The 22,409-nt window shown below is 36.1% G+C and overlaps 1 protein-coding gene across 4 annotated transcripts; it reads right to left on the bottom strand.

Moving 5' to 3' along the window:
- Positions 1 to 25: 25 nt before the first annotated feature.
- Positions 26 to 18,374, bottom strand: LOC122530114 (phosphofurin acidic cluster sorting protein 2). 4 transcript variants are annotated; one of them, XM_043656784.1, is made up of 12 exons: positions 18,274 to 18,374; positions 14,385 to 14,688; positions 12,869 to 13,156; positions 12,218 to 12,320; positions 11,923 to 12,102; positions 10,234 to 10,335; positions 6,637 to 6,905; positions 5,532 to 5,737; positions 4,455 to 4,793; positions 3,454 to 3,851; positions 3,016 to 3,132; positions 26 to 2,748 (listed from the first exon to the last, which is right to left on the bottom strand). In XM_043656784.1, the coding sequence occupies exons 1-12, from the start codon at positions 18,336 to 18,338 to the stop codon at positions 2,615 to 2,617; spliced, it is 2,505 nt and encodes an 834-aa protein (XP_043512719.1). In that variant the 5' UTR covers positions 18,339 to 18,374; the 3' UTR covers positions 26 to 2,614. The 4 variants fall into 4 exon arrangements, with proteins under 4 accessions (XP_043512719.1, XP_043512718.1, XP_043512720.1 ...); XM_043656783.1 differs by having other exon boundaries at positions 10,234 to 10,338; positions 18,274 to 18,373; XM_043656785.1 differs by having other exon boundaries at positions 10,234 to 10,338; positions 11,923 to 12,078; positions 18,274 to 18,371.
- Positions 18,375 to 22,409: the final 4,035 nt, after the last annotated feature.

Raw genomic sequence — 22,409 nt, 5'->3', positions numbered from 1 at the left:
TTTTTTTTTTTTTTTTTTTTTTTTACTTCTTTCTCTTCTAAGTCAACTATCTCGCACAAAACGGGCTATTGCTCTCAGCCGTTTAAAGATGTAAAATGTAGGACTACGATTTGCACAGTTCGATACAACTCGTTACAAACTAATTGCAGACTAGCAAAGAACAGGGTGGAGGGAGGGAAAGGGTGAACAGAGAGAACACGTACTGTTGCATGGTGTGTACGGACGTTCGTGTGATAAATACGTACGTGTACGTGGCATGGATAGAGAAGATTTGTTTGTCTGTAATTCTTATATTGGCAAACGTATGTAAAAATCGCCCATTCCAGAGGGCGTTATTATCATTTTTTCTTTGCTCATTCTGTCACACGCGTATCTATGCAAGATCTGCTTGCGATCTAAATTCTCTTTCCCCTGGAAAATTTGTCTGGACAAATGATCGTACTAAACGATTCCATTTTCTCTTTCTTTCTTTTTCTGTTATTTTCTTTATTTCTGCTTGTAGCTCTCTCTTTCTCAATTTGGCATTAGGCAGTCAACGCGACGGACAAGTCGCTGGAAACAGTGAACAGCAAACTGTTCTGTCGTTCCTTGTGTATGTGTGTGTGTGTTTTTTTTCTAGATTTCAAAAAAGGAAGAAGTCGAAAAGTACGTTGCTGCTGTACATACCTATCGGTTTGTACTCGCTTCTTCTCGTGTTCTCAAATTATTAATACGTATGTATTATATGTATTTATAGGTATTATTGTGTATTTCACTCGCGCTCGCTCTTCCTTCTTTTTTTTTCTTTTTTTTTTTCTTCTTTTTTTCTGTTTCTAGAGCAATATTAAACGACATTAGTTCCTACATCGCCTCGCGTGATATGATACCTTTTTTTTTCGTCTTCTTCGTTTTCTAAGGGACAAGAGGTGCGTTACGAACTAACGATCGACGCGCGGTAGGTCGTTGAATTTGAACAGCGAACAAGGGAAATTAAATAACAAAAGTAGCAAAGTGGAAAGTCTCCGTTCTGTCTTTTCATCACGATCTCTTCTTCTTCGATCGTGCTTATTTCGTACTTTGATATAGTATATATCAATACTATAGAGGAGAACATAGTCATTCGATATCATTTTTTCTGTTTTGTTAATATCTTTCGACGAATAATTTCTATTATTTTTTCTCTCACTCTCTCACTCTCTCTCTCTCTCTTTCTCTCTTTCTCTAACAGCTAAACAATAATACGCGAATGAGTATACTCTATAATTACATCGAAGTCAAGGGTCAGAAACGTCTCTAACAAGGAATCAAAGTATTAAATAATAAAAATCTGAAAATAGAGAGTATTTAAGCTACAGCAGCCTGAGGCTAAAAAGTCTATAAAATGGAATACAAAAAATATGTCGAAATCTTAAACGAGAAGAGGAGTATAATAACTAATGAGCTATTCCTAATAATCGTCATCGTCTTGTCCTTCTTTCTTTCCTCTCGTTTCCTTTTCATTGATCTCTCTCTCTCCTCGGAGAAGAATCTCCTCCTCCTTTCCCCGAGATCTCTCGCTCGGACTCGCGAAACTGTACACGGCTCGTCACACTCCGAACAACAGGTTTGTGCGCTAAAAAGAAATGTTCGCCTGTATCACAGACTTCTTTCGATAATGTCGCTCTATGCTTTCATTGCTATATGCGATATATATCGTACGTATATGTATGTACACGTATATTATATAGAATACACGTTAATTAAATAAATACATAATTTAACGCTAACCTCTGCTCGGCAAATTACGCGATTTTACGCGAAGAATCTATCATAGCGAATACGTCCACAGTTCGACTTGCAGGCGATCGATTTTTTTTCTTTTTTTTTCTTTTTCTCCTATGCTCGTCCTTTTAAAAAAGTCCTATATGTATATGCACGCGTCAAGTGGGGAGTGGAGAGGGATGGAAGAGAAAGCGAATGTGGTTTTTCCTCTGAATTTTCCACCTCTACGGAAAAGTCGTGATATCGCTGGTATGTTCAGACAAGTACATGGCATTCGCATAACCAACCAGAGATCCATCACCATCGTCGTCACTCTTATCTATGTTAATTGCAATACGATATGTGTGTTAACCACGTCTACCACTGTTCAGTACGTTTTGAAGTACGGTTGAAGTACAGTTCCAGAATTAACCGTCGCTAACTTGCGAATTTCTACGAAATTTCTACACTGATCTCGGTGTGTCGCGGAACATTTCTCCGAAAAATTACAATTTCGCAAGTGAAATTCCGTCTCGTTGGAAACGTAACCGACTAATTGGACGACAAGGAGTAACAAGATGGTAGATGGTAGTCAAAAGGAAAGGCAGCATTCAGATACTTGCCTGTGTCAGCTCCAACGACTTCCGGTTTCAAGCAACCGACTATCCACTGCACGAACTCGCACTCTATCGCGTACTACGTTTTCCTTTTATTCATTCTCTTTTCGGTCTCGAGGATTTGATGGTTATCGGGGGTTTTTCTTTTTTTTTTCCTTTTTTTTTTCTTTTTTCTTTGCGCGGTAAAGCTAAGCTGTCGATCCTAATTGGCAATATCCATGAACACAAATGAAATCTGGCAAAGTGTCTGGCCACTGACGGAAACGAGGGAAGCGTTTTTACGTGGTATTGGGGGCTTGCTGCTGCGGACTGTACTCCAACATGGCTATCGGGAACGTCTTGATGTGCGTCTGCCACTGCGCCGACAGTTGGAAGAATTTCACGCCGTACCACTCAGTACCATCGATGCTCACTAAGAAACAACAAGTTACAACAGTGTGCTTGAAATTATACAGATACAGGTGAACTCTTCTTGCCAAATTGTCGAGAAAGCGCGTACATCTTTTTATACGTTTAATTTTAACTTGTACGACTTTAAAAAGAATGTAAAAACTTGACATGGTAACGAAATGAAAAATTATTTGATTGCAATTTTTGTTACAGATAACTCGATTTATGAATATCATTAAACAGAGAGGAATATTTCGATTTCTTTTGTCCCGGGAAACACTTTGATTACCTCTTAATGGAATGTTGTGAGTCTTCGCCGAACATATGAGTCGCGTCACGCCTTCGACCGTCTGACTCTTTGGCTCGTTCTCCTTCTCTTTCTCTTTCTTCTTACCCAGTCTCATTACTAGAAACGAAATGAACAACTTCATAGAAATCTGTTCCTAAAATACGAATAACTACTGAAGAATGTCACGGATCACGATTGTGTTATCAATGTAATTTGATCTTCATCTAATTATCAAAAAGATTAATGAAAAAGCAACGTATCGTGCATAGAAATTAAATTAAAATTATATTATAATTATATAACAAAAACAGTCGCATTCTCGTTTAAATAAAAGCGAACGTTAAAATTCCATACCCTTACTAATTCGATATAAAACAAATTGATGTTTGAAATAAAAAAACGTTGCTAATTCGCAACGTATCAAATTTTGTTACATACTTTTTTGTTTCTTCTCCTTTGTGGTGTAGTTCATGGACAGATAGTGACCGGGAGTTTCACCCAGAGGAGGAAGTCGCTGAACGTGTAACGCTCTGAACGCCTGTCTCAATGTATTCTTCCCCTTTTCACCCTGTGTCTGTTTGCTCCAGTAATCGAGCTGCAACTCGACTGGCTCCCAGCCTTCTCTCGTTGGTTGGCCAACGTTCGGGCTACTCGGTGGTGTTAATCTGCCAGGAAGTGGAATAGGTAAACCAGGAGGTGGCAAGGAAGGTGGAGAGCCAGACATGGTCACGTTGCTCTCATCTAGATCGACCGATGCGGAGGAACTGCTGTCTGGACAGCCCACGCGGACGTCGTTGATGAATGGGATGAATATTTGGCTACTATCGTCCGTTTCTCTGCGAAATTAAAGCGGGACGGTGTTTGTTATCATAACGAGATCGCCTATAATGTTTGTTTAAAACTAGAGCTATTTCCACGGACCAAGAGCTAAATTTACTTTGGTTGTACAACCATGCACGCGGAATAATTGTACAATTCTAAAATAAATATATACGACAGCGAGAGTGTAATAATAATATTTGTAAATGTCTTTTGACTTTCAATCATTGTACACTAGAATAATGCAAAGCTATAAAATATTCGAATGAGGAGAAATTTAATAAAAAAAAAAAAAGGTTTAAACGAAATTTGCTGTAGCTACCGCTTATCGAGAATTTAATACGACTTTACAATGATTTCTATAGCTATAAATCTATTTGAGATTTCTTAATTCATCAGACCATTCTTCTGCCAAAACTTTCGTCAATTAAGTATTATTCCAAATCTTCGTCATTAATTTTCATCCAATTTTCATTCCCCACTAAAGACATTTCCCCACTAAAATCATTATGTTAAAAGTTCTACCCTTGTCGAATGTTTCACCTTGTAGTACATAGTAGTTCCATTCGAACCAGTTCCACCTTTCAGTGAAAATCGATCGAACCGCCTGAATATCGTACCTGTACGTAACCATGGCTTCCGCAATCGGCAGTAGCAAGGTTGTACCAGCCGACGCCAAATACTCCGAGACTCTAGCCGCACCCTCGCTCGCGCCACCGCCCTCCCTTTCCAACAGTTCTTTCCACTCGTCGCCGAATAGCATCGAGTACCTAGCGTCTATCGAGCCGAGGTACTTCGACAACGTATTAGAACCCAGAGGCACGACAAAGAACTTGAGATAATTCTGCGGTCGAAAACTTAACTGATCCACGTAGTGGCGGAGAACCGCATTCACGAAACTGTCACCGCCAGCGATCACCACTTTGATCGGCGCTGGCGGCTTGGCGGAGCTGTTGCAACTGAAAATGGGAAAAATATGATTTAATTTCGTTTAGCGGAGTTTGATTTAATTGATTGTAAACGTTTATATGGATTCTATCCAACTGATATTGTAGAACGTTTCTTCTCCTTTGGTCGTTACGTATCGCACAATTGTACAAAGAAAAAACTTCGCTCCTCTGTTCAATGACAGATTAAGTAATCTTGTAATAATATTGGAGTTTTGAAACAACGTCGGGCGATAAATGCTAATGCGCGCGAAAGATATTCTTTTTACGAAAAAATTATTCTGAGAACACGAAGTTCTCATTGAAAATTTGCGGCGCTTATGTCATCAATAACTTATCCTATTCAAATGTCACAAATACTATAATTTCTTCGAATTTCGTCGAACTGTTCTGATGCTGAGTTTCGTCAATAGTAAGTGGGAGACACAATGACGAAAGAATTCAAACAAAAATCTTAAAGAAACATAAATTATCAATTAAAAATTTTAGTTGAAAAGAATTGCAAATGAAATGTTTTGAATTGCAATTTTTTTTTTTTTTTTTGTAACAACGTTATTGATGAGATTATCACGGTGCCATGTAAATTTTAGCCGTTAATAACTATCGAGAAATGTATCATCAAATGTTTAATTACAAAGATTTTGGGATATTTAATTCTATTTTAATTAAAATTGAAGCCGAATTAAATAAAAAAAAAATTGCAAAATTAAGCGCAATTCGAAATAAAAGAGAATAAGCGGCAATAGTTACAATTTTTGTATTCGCGTGACCAAGCACGTGAACGTGGCACGAATATCCGCCGGAGAGGCGGTCGTTAGGACTCTGTGGTTCCTCTCTTGAAGCCTCGTGGCTAGCACAGCCGCGCCAGGATCAGCCAGCGACACCAATGACACCGCGTCCGGCAAACTGTCATCCGGTAGAACGCGGCTTAATTGCTCGACCAACGCTTTCCTCGGCTGAAACAATATGTGTTCTCCGTTTTAATACGCGTCCAACTTGATGTACGAGCGAAACGTTACAACCGGAGAGAGAGAGAGAGGAATAAAATTCAATCTTCAGGATTTATATTGCTCGTCCCGATCAAGAATGGAGAATTAAATTCGAAAGATTAGACCGACCTCCGTCTGTTTTCTTCATCCAGATGAATCGAGTTTCATTTCTTTCGTTTTATCTACGCGGAATGTCTCGGTGAAAAGTGGTCTCACCGACCGTGAGAGGTGATCCCAGATGGCGCGAGAATAAACTGAGATAGAAGGGAGATTGATGGTTTTACATTTAAGCTCGAGTTTATGAAAAAATATGATTAATTAATAATTGCATTGGTACGCGCGTGCCTGACAGATCCTCGAACTTATCATCTTAGGAAAGAGCGTTCAACTTAAATTTCGTACGATTGTTCATGAATCAAATTCAAAGTACATCTCGCAAATTTTCGACCGATAATTTCGAAAACGATAATGTTTTAATTTCTTTTCTTTCGATCTATTTCTGCACGTAGCATTCGATTCTTCTGGATCGAATTAAACTGTACTATTAGTTAATCACAATGTGTTTTAAATTACGATTACCACCATTGACGACACTGACAGAACATATTAGCAGCCATCGTGATGGAATTAACTTACGCGTTCAATTATCATAAAATTCGCATCCACATGATTTTCAAATTGCGTTTCATAAATTAAGTCAGTATCACTTGTTACGCGCCACATCCTCAACGCTCAAGACACATTACGTGCAGCGTTGAGCATAATTACATCAATCAGTGCCACCGTCGGGTATATTAATTTACAGCCTGGTTAGATCGGTGCCGCAAACCTATACGTATACGCCTGTACATCGTTCTCCATCGTACCTCGGAGCTATTCAAATCGACGGGAGGTTTCAGGTCCACGCTGAGGCTGTGCTTTTTGGACTTGTTGGTGCCAGGCACGCCTCTGTCGCGGGTAAAGAGCCTGCTCCGTTTGTCGCTGCTCTCCGTCTTGTTGTGCTGCTCCGACTTCGGCGGCGAGCCGGTCACGTAATTCGGTGGATCATTCGCCTCGTGATCCGTCCAATTCTCCGGGTGCGAATCGCTGTCCGCTCTTCTCGAGCTGTCGTCGCTTTGCCTATCCACGCCGCGTTCTGAAACGAGATTTCATTACTCCTCGTCGCGCGATTGCATCGTATCCTTGGGAAACTGCGCGCGCGCGTTACCGAACGTAAGCTCGAAGGCCATTTCCCTCCTCGCAAGTCCCCAACTTTATTTGTTTTCAGGGAACGTTGAAATTATTGGAACATGAATTATTCGAATGTCGTTTATTTGAGAAGTATAATTATTTAGAGAAAATTGAGATTTTTAAAATTATTAAAATCAAATTTTTGATATATATATTAAATTTATTTAAGAAAAAACTAGATGTTAATCATTAAATACGACAAACATTTAATTTCTAAATATATATATTTTTTTTATTTTACAACTTAAATTAATAATAATAACTTAACATAAACTTTCATTTAGACTATGGCCTGAACGTTACGATCGGTAACGCACGAAACAATTATTAATGCACGATCGATTAACTCACAAAGAAGTAAATACACACAAAAAAAAAGAGACAGACAAAGAAACGTCTCTAAGTCTATTAACGCGTCAAAAAAAAAAAAAGAAAAAAAAAAAACGATTACACTAACGTGAACTACACGTTTAATTAATCGGCGCATTATTATATATTATATGTATATCGTTAGTTTACAAAAAGAGTGACAGGATCAAATATCGAAAAATTTTTAAGTTTTACTAGAACAAGGAGCTAGTTCCAATATCTAAAAATATATTTATTATAAGAGAAAACCATATCAAATAATTATAAATTTATTTAAGAAACGATTGATCAAAGATAAGATTAGAAAATTTATTTCCAAGATTGAACAGACAATTAAAGAAGATGAAGCTGCCGCCTTATCGATCAGATTTCCAATTTAAATACTAACTTTTATATTTTGAATTGAACAATACAATTCTGTTAAATAGACAGGACTGCAGACTGTCTCACTCAGCATTGACACGGTTCTCAAGATGTATCATTCTTCCACGAAAACCAACGATATACACGCCATAAATAAGTATATTCAGAAAACTTACTAAGACGTATCAAGAGAAAAGGGTACACCACACGAATCTGCGCGCGAAATGCAGCGGGCAACAGGCGTTCGTGACTCAAGCCGGTCGAATGTGTCTTTTTCTTTTCTTTATCGTTCGTTTGTTAATAACGTTGGAGAAACGTCGAGAAAACTCGCAATCGAACAGCGTGTGGCGTGTTAATCGGTACAGCGACCAGAGATAGAGAGACAGATAGACAGATAGAGAGAAAGAGAGAAAAAGAGAAAGAAAAAAAAAAAGAAGTAAAGAATTAGTAAAGAAAAACAGAGACAAGATATGTAAAAGTAGTTGATAATATAAAAAGAGAGATACGTACGTACAAGTAGATAGAGAGAGGCAGAAAGAGAGAGGCCAGCGGACAGGGTTTTTTCGTGTTACAGTTTGCTTTCGGTTTTGTTTCTTTTAGAATTCTCTACGTACAGAAAGGCGTAAAGAAAAAGAAAAAAACGGCACACAAACACACAGACCAACGTAACCATTTGTCACTTGCAGAATAATCTTCGAGGTTCGATCAGAATCTCGCATTCTTGTTTTCTCTTTTCCCCCTCGAGTCTTTTCGATTGAGAAAAATCGAACTTCGTTTCACAGTGTTACAGAAGCAAACAAAAAGAATGACTACAAAAGAAATCAGATGCCATATAAACGTTTATTTTCATCGCATTCTCTTACAAGTGTTAGGTAAGTTATTAGTCTTACATACGTGCTCTAATATCTAGTAGGATCGAGGGATCTTTTCTATTAATTCTGTAATTATGCCACAACGCAAGATTAATAGTTACCGAGGATAATACACGATAATTGATATTCTTAAGAATAATACACGGTATAAAATTTGAGGCTTTGGATATAAAAAAAAAAAAAAAAAAAAAAAAAAATACAAACAATGACATTTCTTTTGTTTTATTTTATTATATTAGTTTTATTTTATTCCATTGTATTGGTTTATTTCACTAACCGTACATTTGTTCGATAATTAATTCAATCTGTACGAAAATCACAGAAGAGTGGGGGATTTTTTTCCAAATTGAAACGAGACAACGCAACGAAGTTATCGCTCTGAGTATCAAGCGACAAATACACAAAGAGAATATTAAAAATACAAACAAGAAAAAAAAAATAATAGACCGAGCTCAAAAAAAAAAACAAAATTTCTTTCGATTATTCTTGCGTTAGGGTAGCCCGAGTTCAGTGTTCGCAACAGAAAAAAAAGATTATTTCTAGAGTGTTTCTAAGTTTTGGTGATACTTACTACAGAGAAATACATTGGATATAAAGTAACGAATGGAAAAATCATTGCTAAAGATGCTCTATTGTGAAACTACGAGGCATCTAATTACCGAGTTTCATATCTTTGATCACGAAACACCAAGCTTCTGCTGATTAGCAAGAGGTCATTCATGCGCTGGAGTTCCTTCTCCAATCTACAAAATTGCGTTACATCGCGATATGTATTTCAGTTTCCTGGCTAGCTAACTAATTCTCTAATCGTAATGGATGATTTTTTTTCCTACGTTCCTTCTTTCTGTTCAGGATTTGTCACAGTGGCTGTCGAGTATTCTTCCTCTTTTTCCAGGAACATTTCTCCTAATATTTCATTGAAATAATAATGGATCTTTGTTTTAAATTCACTGACTAATTTTTAATTTTTAAAAATACTAATAAAAATGACTTTCAATTTGATTAATTTTTAACTTTTAAAACTAGTAAAAATGATTTCTTCAGTTGAGTAATTTTTTTTATAAAGAAAATAAAATATTGTAAATATTGGCCGAAGATATTAGTTACATGTAATAAATAACAAAGCCATAAATATAATTATAAGTATTAGCTATAACAATTAACACACGACTATGTAACGATCAATTGCACTTCGCGTAAAAATTCCCTTATTTCGTAGATAATATTGCAGAATGCGTATTAAAATTCGAATTATTAACTACATTATTTCCCTGAAAACCTCAAATTATCTTACGTCGCATCATATTAAATATATTTCATAATTCGTTTTCATCTTCAAATGCACTTCTAACGAATGCCAATATACAAACGTAAAAAAGGAAGATGCTAATAATAATTCGTCAATCTATTCTTTACCGAATCGAAAATCGCGAGAGAGGAGAGCTTCAACGAAATAATAAAGAAAAAAATAGTATCATGCTGTTTAAAATTCACGCAGCCATGCTTGCTTGGCGAAGAAGCAAAGATTCTTTAAAAAAAAAAAAGGAAAAAAAGAGAGAAAGAAAAGAACTAAGTCCAGAGCTAATTTATCATTTTGAAATCGTGACGATTCGGTGTGCCTTTACATACCTGGAGTGGTGTGTCCGATACGATGTTTCTCTTTAGCTGGCTGACCTATGCTCTGCTGACCTATGGCCGTCGCAGGAGTGCTTCCGGTCTCCTCGTTGGTTACTACTACCGAATCGTAACATGCAACAATGCAAAGCCAACGCACCAGACTTTCACTTAGTTAAACAGATCTGAATCCGTATTGGCAACGAAACATTTATGTCTCTATTTTTACTTGGCCATTTATGATTGTCCTCTGTCTAGAGTCTAGATTATCGTGCGCAATTAACGTGATGTCGTTCGACGTTACTTGATACATTTAGAACTCACAAGCGTTTGAAATGTATTCTTGGACTTGCATGATAAAATTGTTAATTGAAACGCGGAGGTTAAGTGGAAATAAAAATTGCAAATAATAATCGTTGAAATTGAACGAAATACGAGTTTTAATTAAAATATTTATTAGTTCAATGATTTGAATATCAAAAAAGGATATTAGGGGCTTGATAATGAGTAAAGTTAAATTATTTTCTTTTCTTTTGTTTCTTCAGAAAATCCGGATCAAACAAATTTTTAAGAATCATTGAAATTATTAACGGTAATCGAATTTATATTACTTTGAAATTCTCCGGCTACAAATTATATTAAAATGACACTTTTATAAAAATTATTCAACGATGTACAATTATTTTCAGATAAATTGTTAAACTTAAGAAAAATGAGTAAACTTACTAAAATAAAATAAAATAGAAATAGATAACGGGAAAAATATATGCTAGAAATCACGGTGTATGAGAATAAATATTAACTCGTAATATAGAAACTCGGGACAACAAGGAACTGCAATTAAACCGTTCTGATCTAGCGTTACTGTTTGCAGAACCAATCGACAGATAATAGAAAACTTTTCTGCTCTCTCGATTGTACTTGAGTTATAACTCTCAATAATGCGATACTTTTATTGGAAAAAATGGAGATTCAACGTAAAATACGTACGTGGAGCATAATAAAAATAAATATACGACATTGTGAATTCTTAAATTAAATAAGTAAGTGAAACCTTAATTACAGCCGAATTATAAGTACGAAAAAAATATCTTGAATATACTTTCTACAAATGTCGAAAATTTTTATTTTATTTTAAGAATTCGTATCGATCAGCTGTTCACCATGTTACATCAACAATTCATATTTGTGAAAGATTATTTTTATTTAATTCTGCAATTAATATATTAGATCAACGATATACTTTTATTAAAAAACAATTCTCTTTAAGCTTCACCTTTCTTTCAAGTTTTTACATTTCAATTTTTATAATGAAAAAGAATAAATTTTCCCAACAAACACCTACGAAAAATCCACAAAGCAACGAATCAAATGTCAACAACAATCACATTCAAAAATAAATAATAAAAATAATTCTTCCACAAAATTTTTCCACTCGTAGAAAGTCTTCGAGAAAGACAAGTAACACTCGTCGAATGACCTTATCGCGTGTGCAATCATTTCGACTAGAGGGAATAATTAGATCGATCTCTACGGGTCTCACGTTATTACGCTCCCCTCCCATCTTTTTTTCCCCTTTTCAATCTCCGTTTACACTGCTTGCCGTACCAAGCAACTCGTACATTTGCCAATCGAGATTCACACGTTACAAAATGCTACGATACTCAACGATGTTTTTACATGAAACGAAAGCGATTCACTCACCGGAATGAGGAGGCGCTAAAAGCGAACGACTAGAGCTGAAGAAAGGACGCAGCGATGGCTTGGGCGTGCTACTGACAGACATCGTATCCAATTCTGGACCGCTGTCTGACAAGTCTTCCAGCTCGTCGAACAGTTCCTCGATTTCCATCTCTGCGCCTTTAACAAATCCAGTTAACGAGTCTATAAAATAATCAACAAGACAACTTGTGACACAGAGGCACAATTTCTTTTTTTTTTTTTTTTCGCGAGCTTTGCTTTGTCGCAGCCGTAGTGTAATGCTGTATCTGTAGCTTACCAGAGAGCTTCTGCCCGATCTCTTCTTGATCTTGATCCAGATCCTCCGACACTCTGAATCGTCTCTTCAACAACGCTATGAACTTTTGCTTTAAATTCCTTTGCTGCAACAGTCAACGAATGTTTGTGAAATATTGGATATTGATATGTACTCTGACGACGTGACTGATTCAAATAATCTTTTAAAATTGCTAATCAAAATTAATCTTCTTTTCAGAGAGGGGGCGTTTTGCATCGTGGAAGGATATTTTATTTTATTTCGCAATGCTCCTGCTGCGACTTGCATTTTCAATAATCATTGATTTCACTTACAGATGTTTGGTTTCTTTTTTTCTCGTTTTCAATTACATTTATGAGAAATTCTACCACATAACTGACGTCATTGACTATTATCTCATTACATTATCCTAACGTTGCAAAGAAATATTAATTTTCCGTTTACCAATTCGACGCGTCATTTATACCTTCAATTATAATGAATATAATTCGAACCGAAACCTCGAAAGAGACAACGTCGTGCAGAATACGTACAATGTACAAAAAAAAGAAGTATAAGTACTTGTTACAATATTTAGAAACTCTAACACGGTGTTCGGAAAATAATAAAAATACAGAACTGTGGAAGTGAATTGGAAATTTGATTGCAACGTACCCTGGCGTTCGCCGGGATCTTCGCCCGGCTCTTCCGCCTGTGCATCTCGAGAGTCGGCTCGCTGTCGCTGCCTTCAGCTTCGCCCTCCGAGCTGAACTCTTCCTCCTCGTCGCTGTACTCGGGGCAGAGCCTCTCGTTCGGGTCGTTCATCAGTCTTTTGTCCTGGTCGACCGGCTGGGAACTGAGCGCGACCACGCTCACGCGGGCCAACGCCACCGAGTGCCCGCCATATTTCTCCGCCTTGTCAGAGACTAGCTCCAGCTCCAGGTCCATCTGCTTCTGGAGAACCTGCGGACGCACGCAGGTGCAACAGCTCGATGAGAAACGAGTCGCTTTTTTGCTGGCCTAGTGACACGCGGCCGCAGTGCCCGGTGCGTTTCGCTCGGGTGAACGAACCACTTGCACAGCCTGATACGGTGAAAAGGGGGTTTGGGATAGGAAGCTGAAGACACGAGGATGGGATGGTTCTTGGATTTGAGTTTAACCTCTTGCGCTTTAACAAGCTGCTTTATGAACTGAGAATAAATCAAAAATACAATCCAATATCATATCATACTGAGAAACAGTGATAATTATTATATAAATCAGCAATTTACGTACAATTTATCGACGAATGAATCAAAGTTGAATATTTTCGTTAATTATTATTTGTTAGCAGTTAGTCTAGTTATTTTACGTGTACACGCGACAAATTTTACATCGATTCAGTTTCTTTTCTAGTACGTATACTTATGTTTGGATGCATATGCTACAAATGGCGTAATAAACCAGTAGTATTTGCATACTTAGTTTTACATTCACGTGGCGTGCATTTCGCCCTTTTATATAAAAATGTTCCCAAACAAAGCTTCTCTTTACCTTCTCCCTTTGGACGATATCTTCTGCATTACTTTCTGCTACCACAACTTTACTCTCACTATCACTCGACATTATTTTTCAAGAATTTTAATCTTTATTAAATTCACACAGATTTTGAAATATACGTCTGAACTTCCCGAGTTTCTCAGCGATACTGCTCAACAGCGTACATAATGTCCAAGTACTAAGCACGCAGTCACGCGTTCGTTTACATCAGGTCGCACGATTCTTAGAATCCGTGTTTCCAATAACTTCACTGGGCAGAAGAAATTGAACTGTGTATTTACATATTTTGTAGGCTGCTATACAGCATTGTACAGTAGTTCGAGAAACGGTAGCCGGGTTCTCGAAATTTTCGGGAATCTTGACTTTCTCGGGAAACCCGATTCCTTCGGGAATCTCGAAATTTTCGGCAACCCGACTCGATCTCTTCCCGATATTTTCCGACTCTCGCACACCCCTACTGAATACTAAAATATTTGTCATTTACATTCTTTTGTAATCGTATTGCATTTATATTTTAATCTCTCGGGGATTCGAACGCTAGTGTAATCACCATTGCGATAATGGTACATGTGAAAATTAAACTGCACTCGCGTAATAACGAACGAATTACAGCACTCCTCTACACGACAAATGATATTCTATTGACTCTTACCTGAGCCATATTGATAACTCCTTCGGCCAGAGTCTTGTACCCGAGCATCGTGCGATTTTTGTATCGTTTTCTCCTCTGGAGCTGTATCAGCAGCTTGTTGCCATCCCTTTTGAGGAAATGCGGATATTGAAGAGCGAACTGGAGCTCGAGCTCGGTGTCCAGCATGCCACCGGTCGGGATAGCCATCTCGTTCGAGCGCAAGGTCCTCTTCGAGCTCTGCATCTTCACGGCGATGCTAATCGAGGTTAGATCGGAACCCAACGGCCGTAAAATCACCAGCCGGGTCAGGGTCAAGGAGCACAGCCTGAAAGAAATTACAAAAGAAACATTCCGTTTAGATTTTATGTGCAAAATTGAGTGATTAGAGATTTAGCCTAAGGTTGGACTTCGAATCTTTTGAACTAGTTAAAAATATTATTTTCTAACATAAAAGTTTCTCGTAATAACTCGTGTAAAATGCCTAAATGTGTATGTATAAAAAGGAGACGAATTTTACAAATGATTTAATAAAAAATAAAAATTCAATTGGCACGATTAATTGTCGATTTAAATGGAAGTCTGGAAATTCCATCGAATTCCACGTTTAAATAGGAGGATGTCAAAGTTCACGTGATTATATCTTTATCCATAGAAATAAATTACCGTGGGAAATTAAGCATCATTTCGAAGGGTATACGATGAATTATTATCGCGGCATTTAGGCAACCTTTATTATTTATTTTATAGAACTGATATTTATTTAGAGATAAATATGTATGACACGAAATCAAATTTCAATAAACAGATTCAATAAAATCAATAATTATTCGTAAGAATGAAATATTGAATAAACTGAATATATAATACAATCAATAACATTTAATACAAAGGCATGCTTATTGTTAATTGCAATTATAAAATAAATACACGTTGGTAAGGATGTAATAATAATATTTCTGTTTTTTATTTAATATTATGACATCCAAGTATTCTCTATTAAAATAACTTGAACTAAAGTTGAAGCGAATTCAACGAAAGAAAAATTTCATACAAAAATCCGCTACCGTTTACGCGTGAAACGTAAATCAAATTTAACTTTCTTCATCACCGTGTATCCAAATGTTAAATGATTAAACCATTACGTAATACTTTTAATCCCATAAGGGATATCTTTTAAAGGGATTTATCTTAATAAATGCGAAATAAAATTAAGTCCTAACGATGTAAACTCCAAACTGTTGCCAAGCATGATCCACTGATACAATAAACCAAATACGACAATGCAATAAACCAGAATTTATCGTCTAATAAAGACTACTCAACGAGCCGAATCGCCCAGTGTTTTATTTGAATATCGCATTGCACGAGATTTGACGAGATTTATGGCGGCCGACAGGGATTCATTTTTAAGTGTTACAAGTGGCCGTTTTACTGCCATTGATAATCGAGGCCGCACAGGATATTTAGAATGATTGATGGAAGCCGTGGATTTACGTGGGGATTTACACAGAAAATAGGAAGAAGAGCAGGTTCTTTGCGAGATGAAAGTTTCACTGAAGCTGTTTCTCCTTTTTGTATTACCACAGCAGGAACATAGTTCGAGATAGTTCAAGTGTAAGATTTTAGTGAGATATCTTTACTTGTTAGTGAGACAAGATTCTAACAAGGTGAGCTAGCGTTTCCATTCGAATTTATACTACAAGAACTTTATACAAAAAAAAAAAAAAAAAAAAAAAAAAAAAAAAACAAAAGAAATAAAAAATAAAAATATTTTTTCACGATTAAAATGTTCTAGTTTGTCGTTATCATTTTTGTCACTGAGATCCTTCTTGCATTCAATGACGCAACTATATTTTAAAAATCTTTTATTCATTCTTGCTAAATGTACGTTTGCAATAAATAAATGTCTCGAATTTTATCGGTGCAATTACAACAATGTACATCGCATCTCGTTACAGCATGAAAATTTCACATAACATATTCTCAAAATTTATCTAGATATTGTAATCTATATGTAAATTGTACATTATAAATATATGTATGTACGCGTGTAAAATTTGAATACATTCGCCAGCAGGTGTATCTCATTTCCATCTATGAAGCCTCGAGGACCCTGAAAGTGCCCCGAGCATGTAATTTAATGTGTATCTCGAAAACGAGTGACAGAACAAGGGCCCATCGAATCGAATCTGATGCAACTCTTTGCTGTTGCTTTTCAAAGACAATCGAGAACCGCGCCGGCTCGGCGAAACAAGGCCGAATTGAAGCTAAAAGCGAAAACGTCGCCGCGCAATGGTATCGATCAGCCTGGAACACGTAGTAGACAACGACAGTCCCGTTTAATCAATTGCGCTGGCAACTGATTGCGGACCATAACGAGTGACCAAAACTCGTACACGGTAATTCGTCAGTATGACATCGCTGGATAGAAATTATGGAGAGGTAATAAATTAATTATTAATTGTTTTACTTAAATACACTTGAAACTGAGGAGATATTACAATTCTGGAATAGAAAATTCTCGATCGTTATTCCAGCGCAAGAGGTTATGGATCCAACAGCACATCCTTGCGGTATCTTCGTCAAAGATATGCTAGCCGTTGCCCTTTGACACGGGCACGCTAGATGCTCGGGTTTTAATTGCTTTCGCTGGCAAGAATCAGGTTAAAGCCAAAAGCGGCCGCGATAACGAGAGCAGTGTTTCGACGTTGGCTACGACCGGCGAGAAATCCCCGGCCTTTGATGAGATGTTCCTCAATCGAGGTCGCAAAATGGAGGTGACAGTTTGGTAATACGCTACCAACTGTAATATACTACGGTGACACGCTTGCCTCGAAAGAATCGAGAGATTAATAGGGTTGAAGGCGGAAGATGGAAAATGAGAGATGTTTAATCTAGGGAGTGAAAGACGACAGAAAATTGTCAGCGAGAGGTGGGAAATTGAAAGAGTAAAAAGAAAGGATCTTCTCTTCTTTTAAAAATGAGGAATAATAAATTTACTGTTATGATATTTATGCACTTACAGGGGCAAAAATTCACGACGAAAAAATATATAAAGTATCGAAAATTTAGTAGTAGTCTTTGCTCCATTCTAAATTTAGTCCACTGATAATAATATCGTAGTAAATGTAATACTCGTTGTGGCAATTATTTTTAACATTTTCCGTCTTTCTATTTCCGTGGATTGTAATTTCTTTCGTCTCAGCGATTTGTTATACGTGTTATAAAAATATCGAATGATTTATTGGACACGAGAGAAAATGCTACGAGAAAGCGATTTCAGTTGGAAAAATAAATCGAAAGAATGTAGTGAGAGATGCGACGAGAGAGTATACGTACAACTTTCATTAGGAAAAAACAAACCGAGTTGGAGTTTGAGAGATTGACTCGGAAAACATGAATTGAACATGTGAAAGACGAGATTGCTATAAAAATAAGACCACTCGAATTGAGAAATCAATCTCCAGACGTACAATATACGTACTTATGAAGAAACAAATTAGCAGTATTAATATTTCATAATATCTTCCCCCTTTGCAAAAATAATTCGTATGATATAATTGTACGAAGATATGAATGAAACTGCCAACATCGAGAAATACACTGATAATATTTTTTTTCTTCTTCTTCTTAAGAATTCAAAGTGTACAAAATATGAGATAATTTAATACTGTTCATTTTGCATCGAACTAACTTGTGAAACGCGATAAGAAAAAAATTCACGGTGTGAAAAAAAAAAAAAAACAAAGATCAATGCGCCGCTGACGGACTGGAATTTGCTATCATAACGTATGCACACGTAAAACGGAAAAATCTAAAACGGTTGGACGTATCATTCGCTCGGACGTAACAGTTACAGTTATAGCTAAAAACTGCCGACGTTCAATCGATATTCCATTTCTTGGCTTACCATTTACAGTTCTTTGCTACTTTGCCGCGTATTATGCGAACGCTTGATCTCTTCGCTTCCTCCATAATTCTCCAAATCAACAGCACTCAGATCCGTTCGTTCTTCGTGTCTTCACGCTAGATGCAATTTTATATTTGTTTGTACTTTCATAGACGTAACGCAGCGTTGAAATAAGATCGGAGAAAATGATAAAAACGAATTTACATGTATAGACCGAGAAAAACGAAATGTTCGTGAATTTTAAAAATTCTAAGACTCTGGTAAGAATTGTAAATGTAAAATGATATTGTAGGATTTCTATAAGGAAAAAAAAAATAATAATAAATTCTTAAGTTATCGAAACATAACGGATAACTTGAGAAAAATAAAAAAATGATTAAAGATAACATCTAGAAAAGGAGAAAACTAATAAATAATCCAAAAACCTCAATCTTGTACAGATCGTGTAATCCTCGAAATCTCCTCTAGATCCTTTTGCCTTCACGAAACAATTCCATTTCCAACCCCTCTTAATGTACCAATCTCGCACCACTCGAAGTCAATCAACACACCAGTTGTCTCAACACTTTCACGACTGTTGTTCCCCGGGTGAAAGTAATAAATTAACAGCGGGGAGAAATCGCTATGAGAAAAGTTCTCCAGACGAAGCGTCGCGACGACGTTCCAAAGCGTGCCGCGAGCACGAACGCAATAACCTCTCGCGGTTCGAGTCGATTAGCCGCAGCTGACTGTGCAAACGACGAAAAACCATAGAAAACGGGAGCGTAATTGCTGGAGGGACCCTCCCCCCTCTCTGCTAGACGCAAGGGAGGAAGGTAGTTATTTTTATTTATGGAAAGCTTCCCTCTTTGGTTCGGGGGAGGCGAACGCGCCAACTATAGCTACCACGGGTCTCTAACTACAGGTGGTGTTTCAGTTTTGCTTTTACGTCTCTCCGCTTAGCACGAACAACGAACGCTGCCATACGACCATGGCTGTCGGTGAACGTCGGCCGCAGACTGCCGACTATTTCTTTTTCCACCCACCTAACCACCTACGAATCGACGCTGAAGGAATAAATAGAAACCGAGAGCACCAGGCACAGTGCAACAGAAATGATTGATGCGCTAGAAAGAAATCGATAGAGGAGGGATGGTAGAAAGTTGCGGGTAAATTGGAAGTAAGAAGACATAGAAGGGGAGAGGCCGATTTCGTTCGATTGATAGCATTTGCATTTTTAAATCGGTTGTCATTTGCGGTGGCACGACGAACGGAACAGTGGTATATACTCTGTTTCATTTCTGTTATCGATTAAAATTTTTCATCTGGGATTCTTGAGCTTTTTGCAAAATTGTAATATTTCCTTAGTATCAAGAATATTTTTACGTAAAACAAAAGAGGCAAAACAAATAATAAATTTAATACTTCTCAATAATAATTTCTATCCAGTGATATTATTATATCGACGAGTTCAAAAAGAAAGCGACGAATTATCGTATACGGTTTGGTCACTCGTTATGGTCCGCAATCAGTTGCCAGCGCAAGTCGTTAAGACGATTATTGTGATATTAAAAGTTCCCGATTTTTTTGTTTTGTTTTGTTATCATGAAATTTATTAAACTATTAACGACTAGATTGTTATACTTTTTAATGATATGAAGATGTAATAACGCAAGAAACGTAGATACATCGCTCTGCAAAAACTAGAAAAAGTGTAGAGTATACTTTATACAATAAAGAATCTATGAAATATAATTAATATATTAACCGTTGTACTAACAATATATATTGCATATTAAAAACAAAAAGTGCTTTAAAATGTATTTAAAATATCGATTATTTTAAAAAATAATTCTTAATTTTAATATTTGACAAATGCCTGAATAAAATATAATAAACTCTAACTGTGTTAAAATCTTTTGTAATTATTTGTGGGACAACAATTTCAAATTCGGTGCTCTGTAATTTTGTATTTTAATCTCAGAAATTCAATGAACATGGGTGTAAGTAATAACTCGAAGCTTCATAGAATCAAATTAGATTATTTTAAGCTGTTCATTTTACAACAGACAAGTACAGAATAAGTGAAAATATTAATGAAAGTATTAATATCTTTTAACACGTATGCACGTAAATTAAGTCAGCCAACGTGGCGTTCCTTTCTGTAGAAGGGCGTAGTACAATTCTACGAATCACATCGTATCAGCACGAACGCATTGAATTTCACCCTCTTTCGTCGCACGATGTCATTCATTATGCAACACACTTTCTTACCCTCCTCACCGCCACCTCCTCCAGACAATTTTGTATTATTAAAACGAATCGATCCTGATCGTCTATCACGAGTATGTGGAAAAAAAACCGTGTGTCCATACAGTATCAAATAGTAGCTGTCCAACGTCTACGTCGTCTAAACTTGGTTACACTTTCGTGCCGTGGCTATTATCATACCATCTTTCACACAGGCTTTTTTGTTCTTAAACCTTACAAGTTTAAGCTTTTTAATCTACAGTCCAATTCAACAAACGCTTTTTAGCATTATCACGGTTCTAGCAATATTTTCCCTGACAATTCTTCCATTCAATTTTGGCACATTTTTTACAGGTGTGCGAGAACCCGAAATATCGGGTCGAGTCGAGGAACACGAAATTTTTTCGGGATCTTTATCCGATGGCTGAGCAGCGGGAAAGGTCATTACAAGTTGAACCTTCATCGTGTGTACATCGATCAAACATTCGAAGTGAATTTTTAAATAATATTTCTGAATATTCTAATTGTTTAAACATCATCTAATATTTCCAATAATTTATTTGCAACAATTGAACAATAAATTCTCTTCTGTAATATTTCTAACTGCTATTTAAAATATTTAACTAATAATTTATAAGAGTCTTGAAAAATAAACTCAAGAGAAATGACGGTGACATATTGAATGAAATAATTAATTCAATTGTTTAATTGTAATATAAAAATTGTGGAAATTATAAAATAGTGTCTAGAAATATTGTAGAAATAAAATAATTTAATTGTTTCAAACGAATTATTCAAATTGTAAAATAATGCATTTCCATGATATTTTTATATATTATTTAACAAATTTAACTATTTATTTACAGCAATTTAATCAGTGATTGAACTTCCAAGCATTATTTCATAGTTTGAACAATTCATTTATAATAATTAAACTATATTATTTACAATAACGGAAAAGATAGTTACATAATACATATATTCCTTGCAATTTGAAACAATAAACGAGTAAAAATTTTTACATGTTGCGCGATTACTTTGAAGCGACGATCACTGTTTAACTCGATTTTTGACTACATAACTTTTCTCTACATAAATTTCTATTTAAAATAAATCACTGCAGTTATAACTAAAAAATTAATATTATGAAAGTGCAATTTTAGTTTCAGCCAGTTATAGGTTAAAAAGATGATAAATTATTACATTTGACATTGGAACATATTTATGAAAGTGTAACCTTGCGATAGAAATCTAAAAACTATTGATTGGTCTAATAGACAAATACTTTCGAAAAATTAAAAAGAAATTATCAACAGTTCCGGGTCACTGACAATCGAAATATTAAATTAACCTTCAGCGGTACGGAAACTCATTACCAATTGAACTTCCGTCGTGTGCACGTCGACCAAAATTAGGGAGTGAGTTTTTAAATAATATTTCTGAATATTCTACTTGTTCAAACATTATCTAATATTTCTGCAGCGATGATCGCTTTTTAACTTGATTTTTGACTACATAACTTTTCTCTACATAAATTTCTATTTAAAATAAATCACTGCAGTTATAACTAAAAAATTAATATTATGAAAGGGTAATTTTAGTTTCAGCCAGTTATAGATTAAAAAATTGATAAATTATTACATTTGACATTGGAATATATTTATGAAAGTATAACCTTTGATAGAAATCAAAAAACTATTGATTAGTATAATAGAGAAACCGTTTTGAAGTACTAAAAAAAAATTATCAATAATTCCGGGTCACTGACAATCGGAACATTAAATTAACCTTCAGCGGTACGGAGACTCATTACCAATTGAACTTTTGTCGTGTGCACATCGACCAAAATTTAGGAGTGAGTTTTAAATAATATTTCTGAATATTCTAATTGTTTAAACATTATCTAA

The sequence above is a fragment of the Frieseomelitta varia genome, unplaced genomic scaffold (assembly GCF_011392965.1).
Source record: "Frieseomelitta varia isolate USP_RPSP 00005682 unplaced genomic scaffold, Fvar_1.2 scaffold_327, whole genome shotgun sequence".
Lineage (NCBI taxonomy): Eukaryota > Metazoa > Arthropoda > Insecta > Hymenoptera > Apidae > Frieseomelitta > Frieseomelitta varia.
This window is presented reverse-complemented; position numbering and strand designations above follow the sequence as displayed.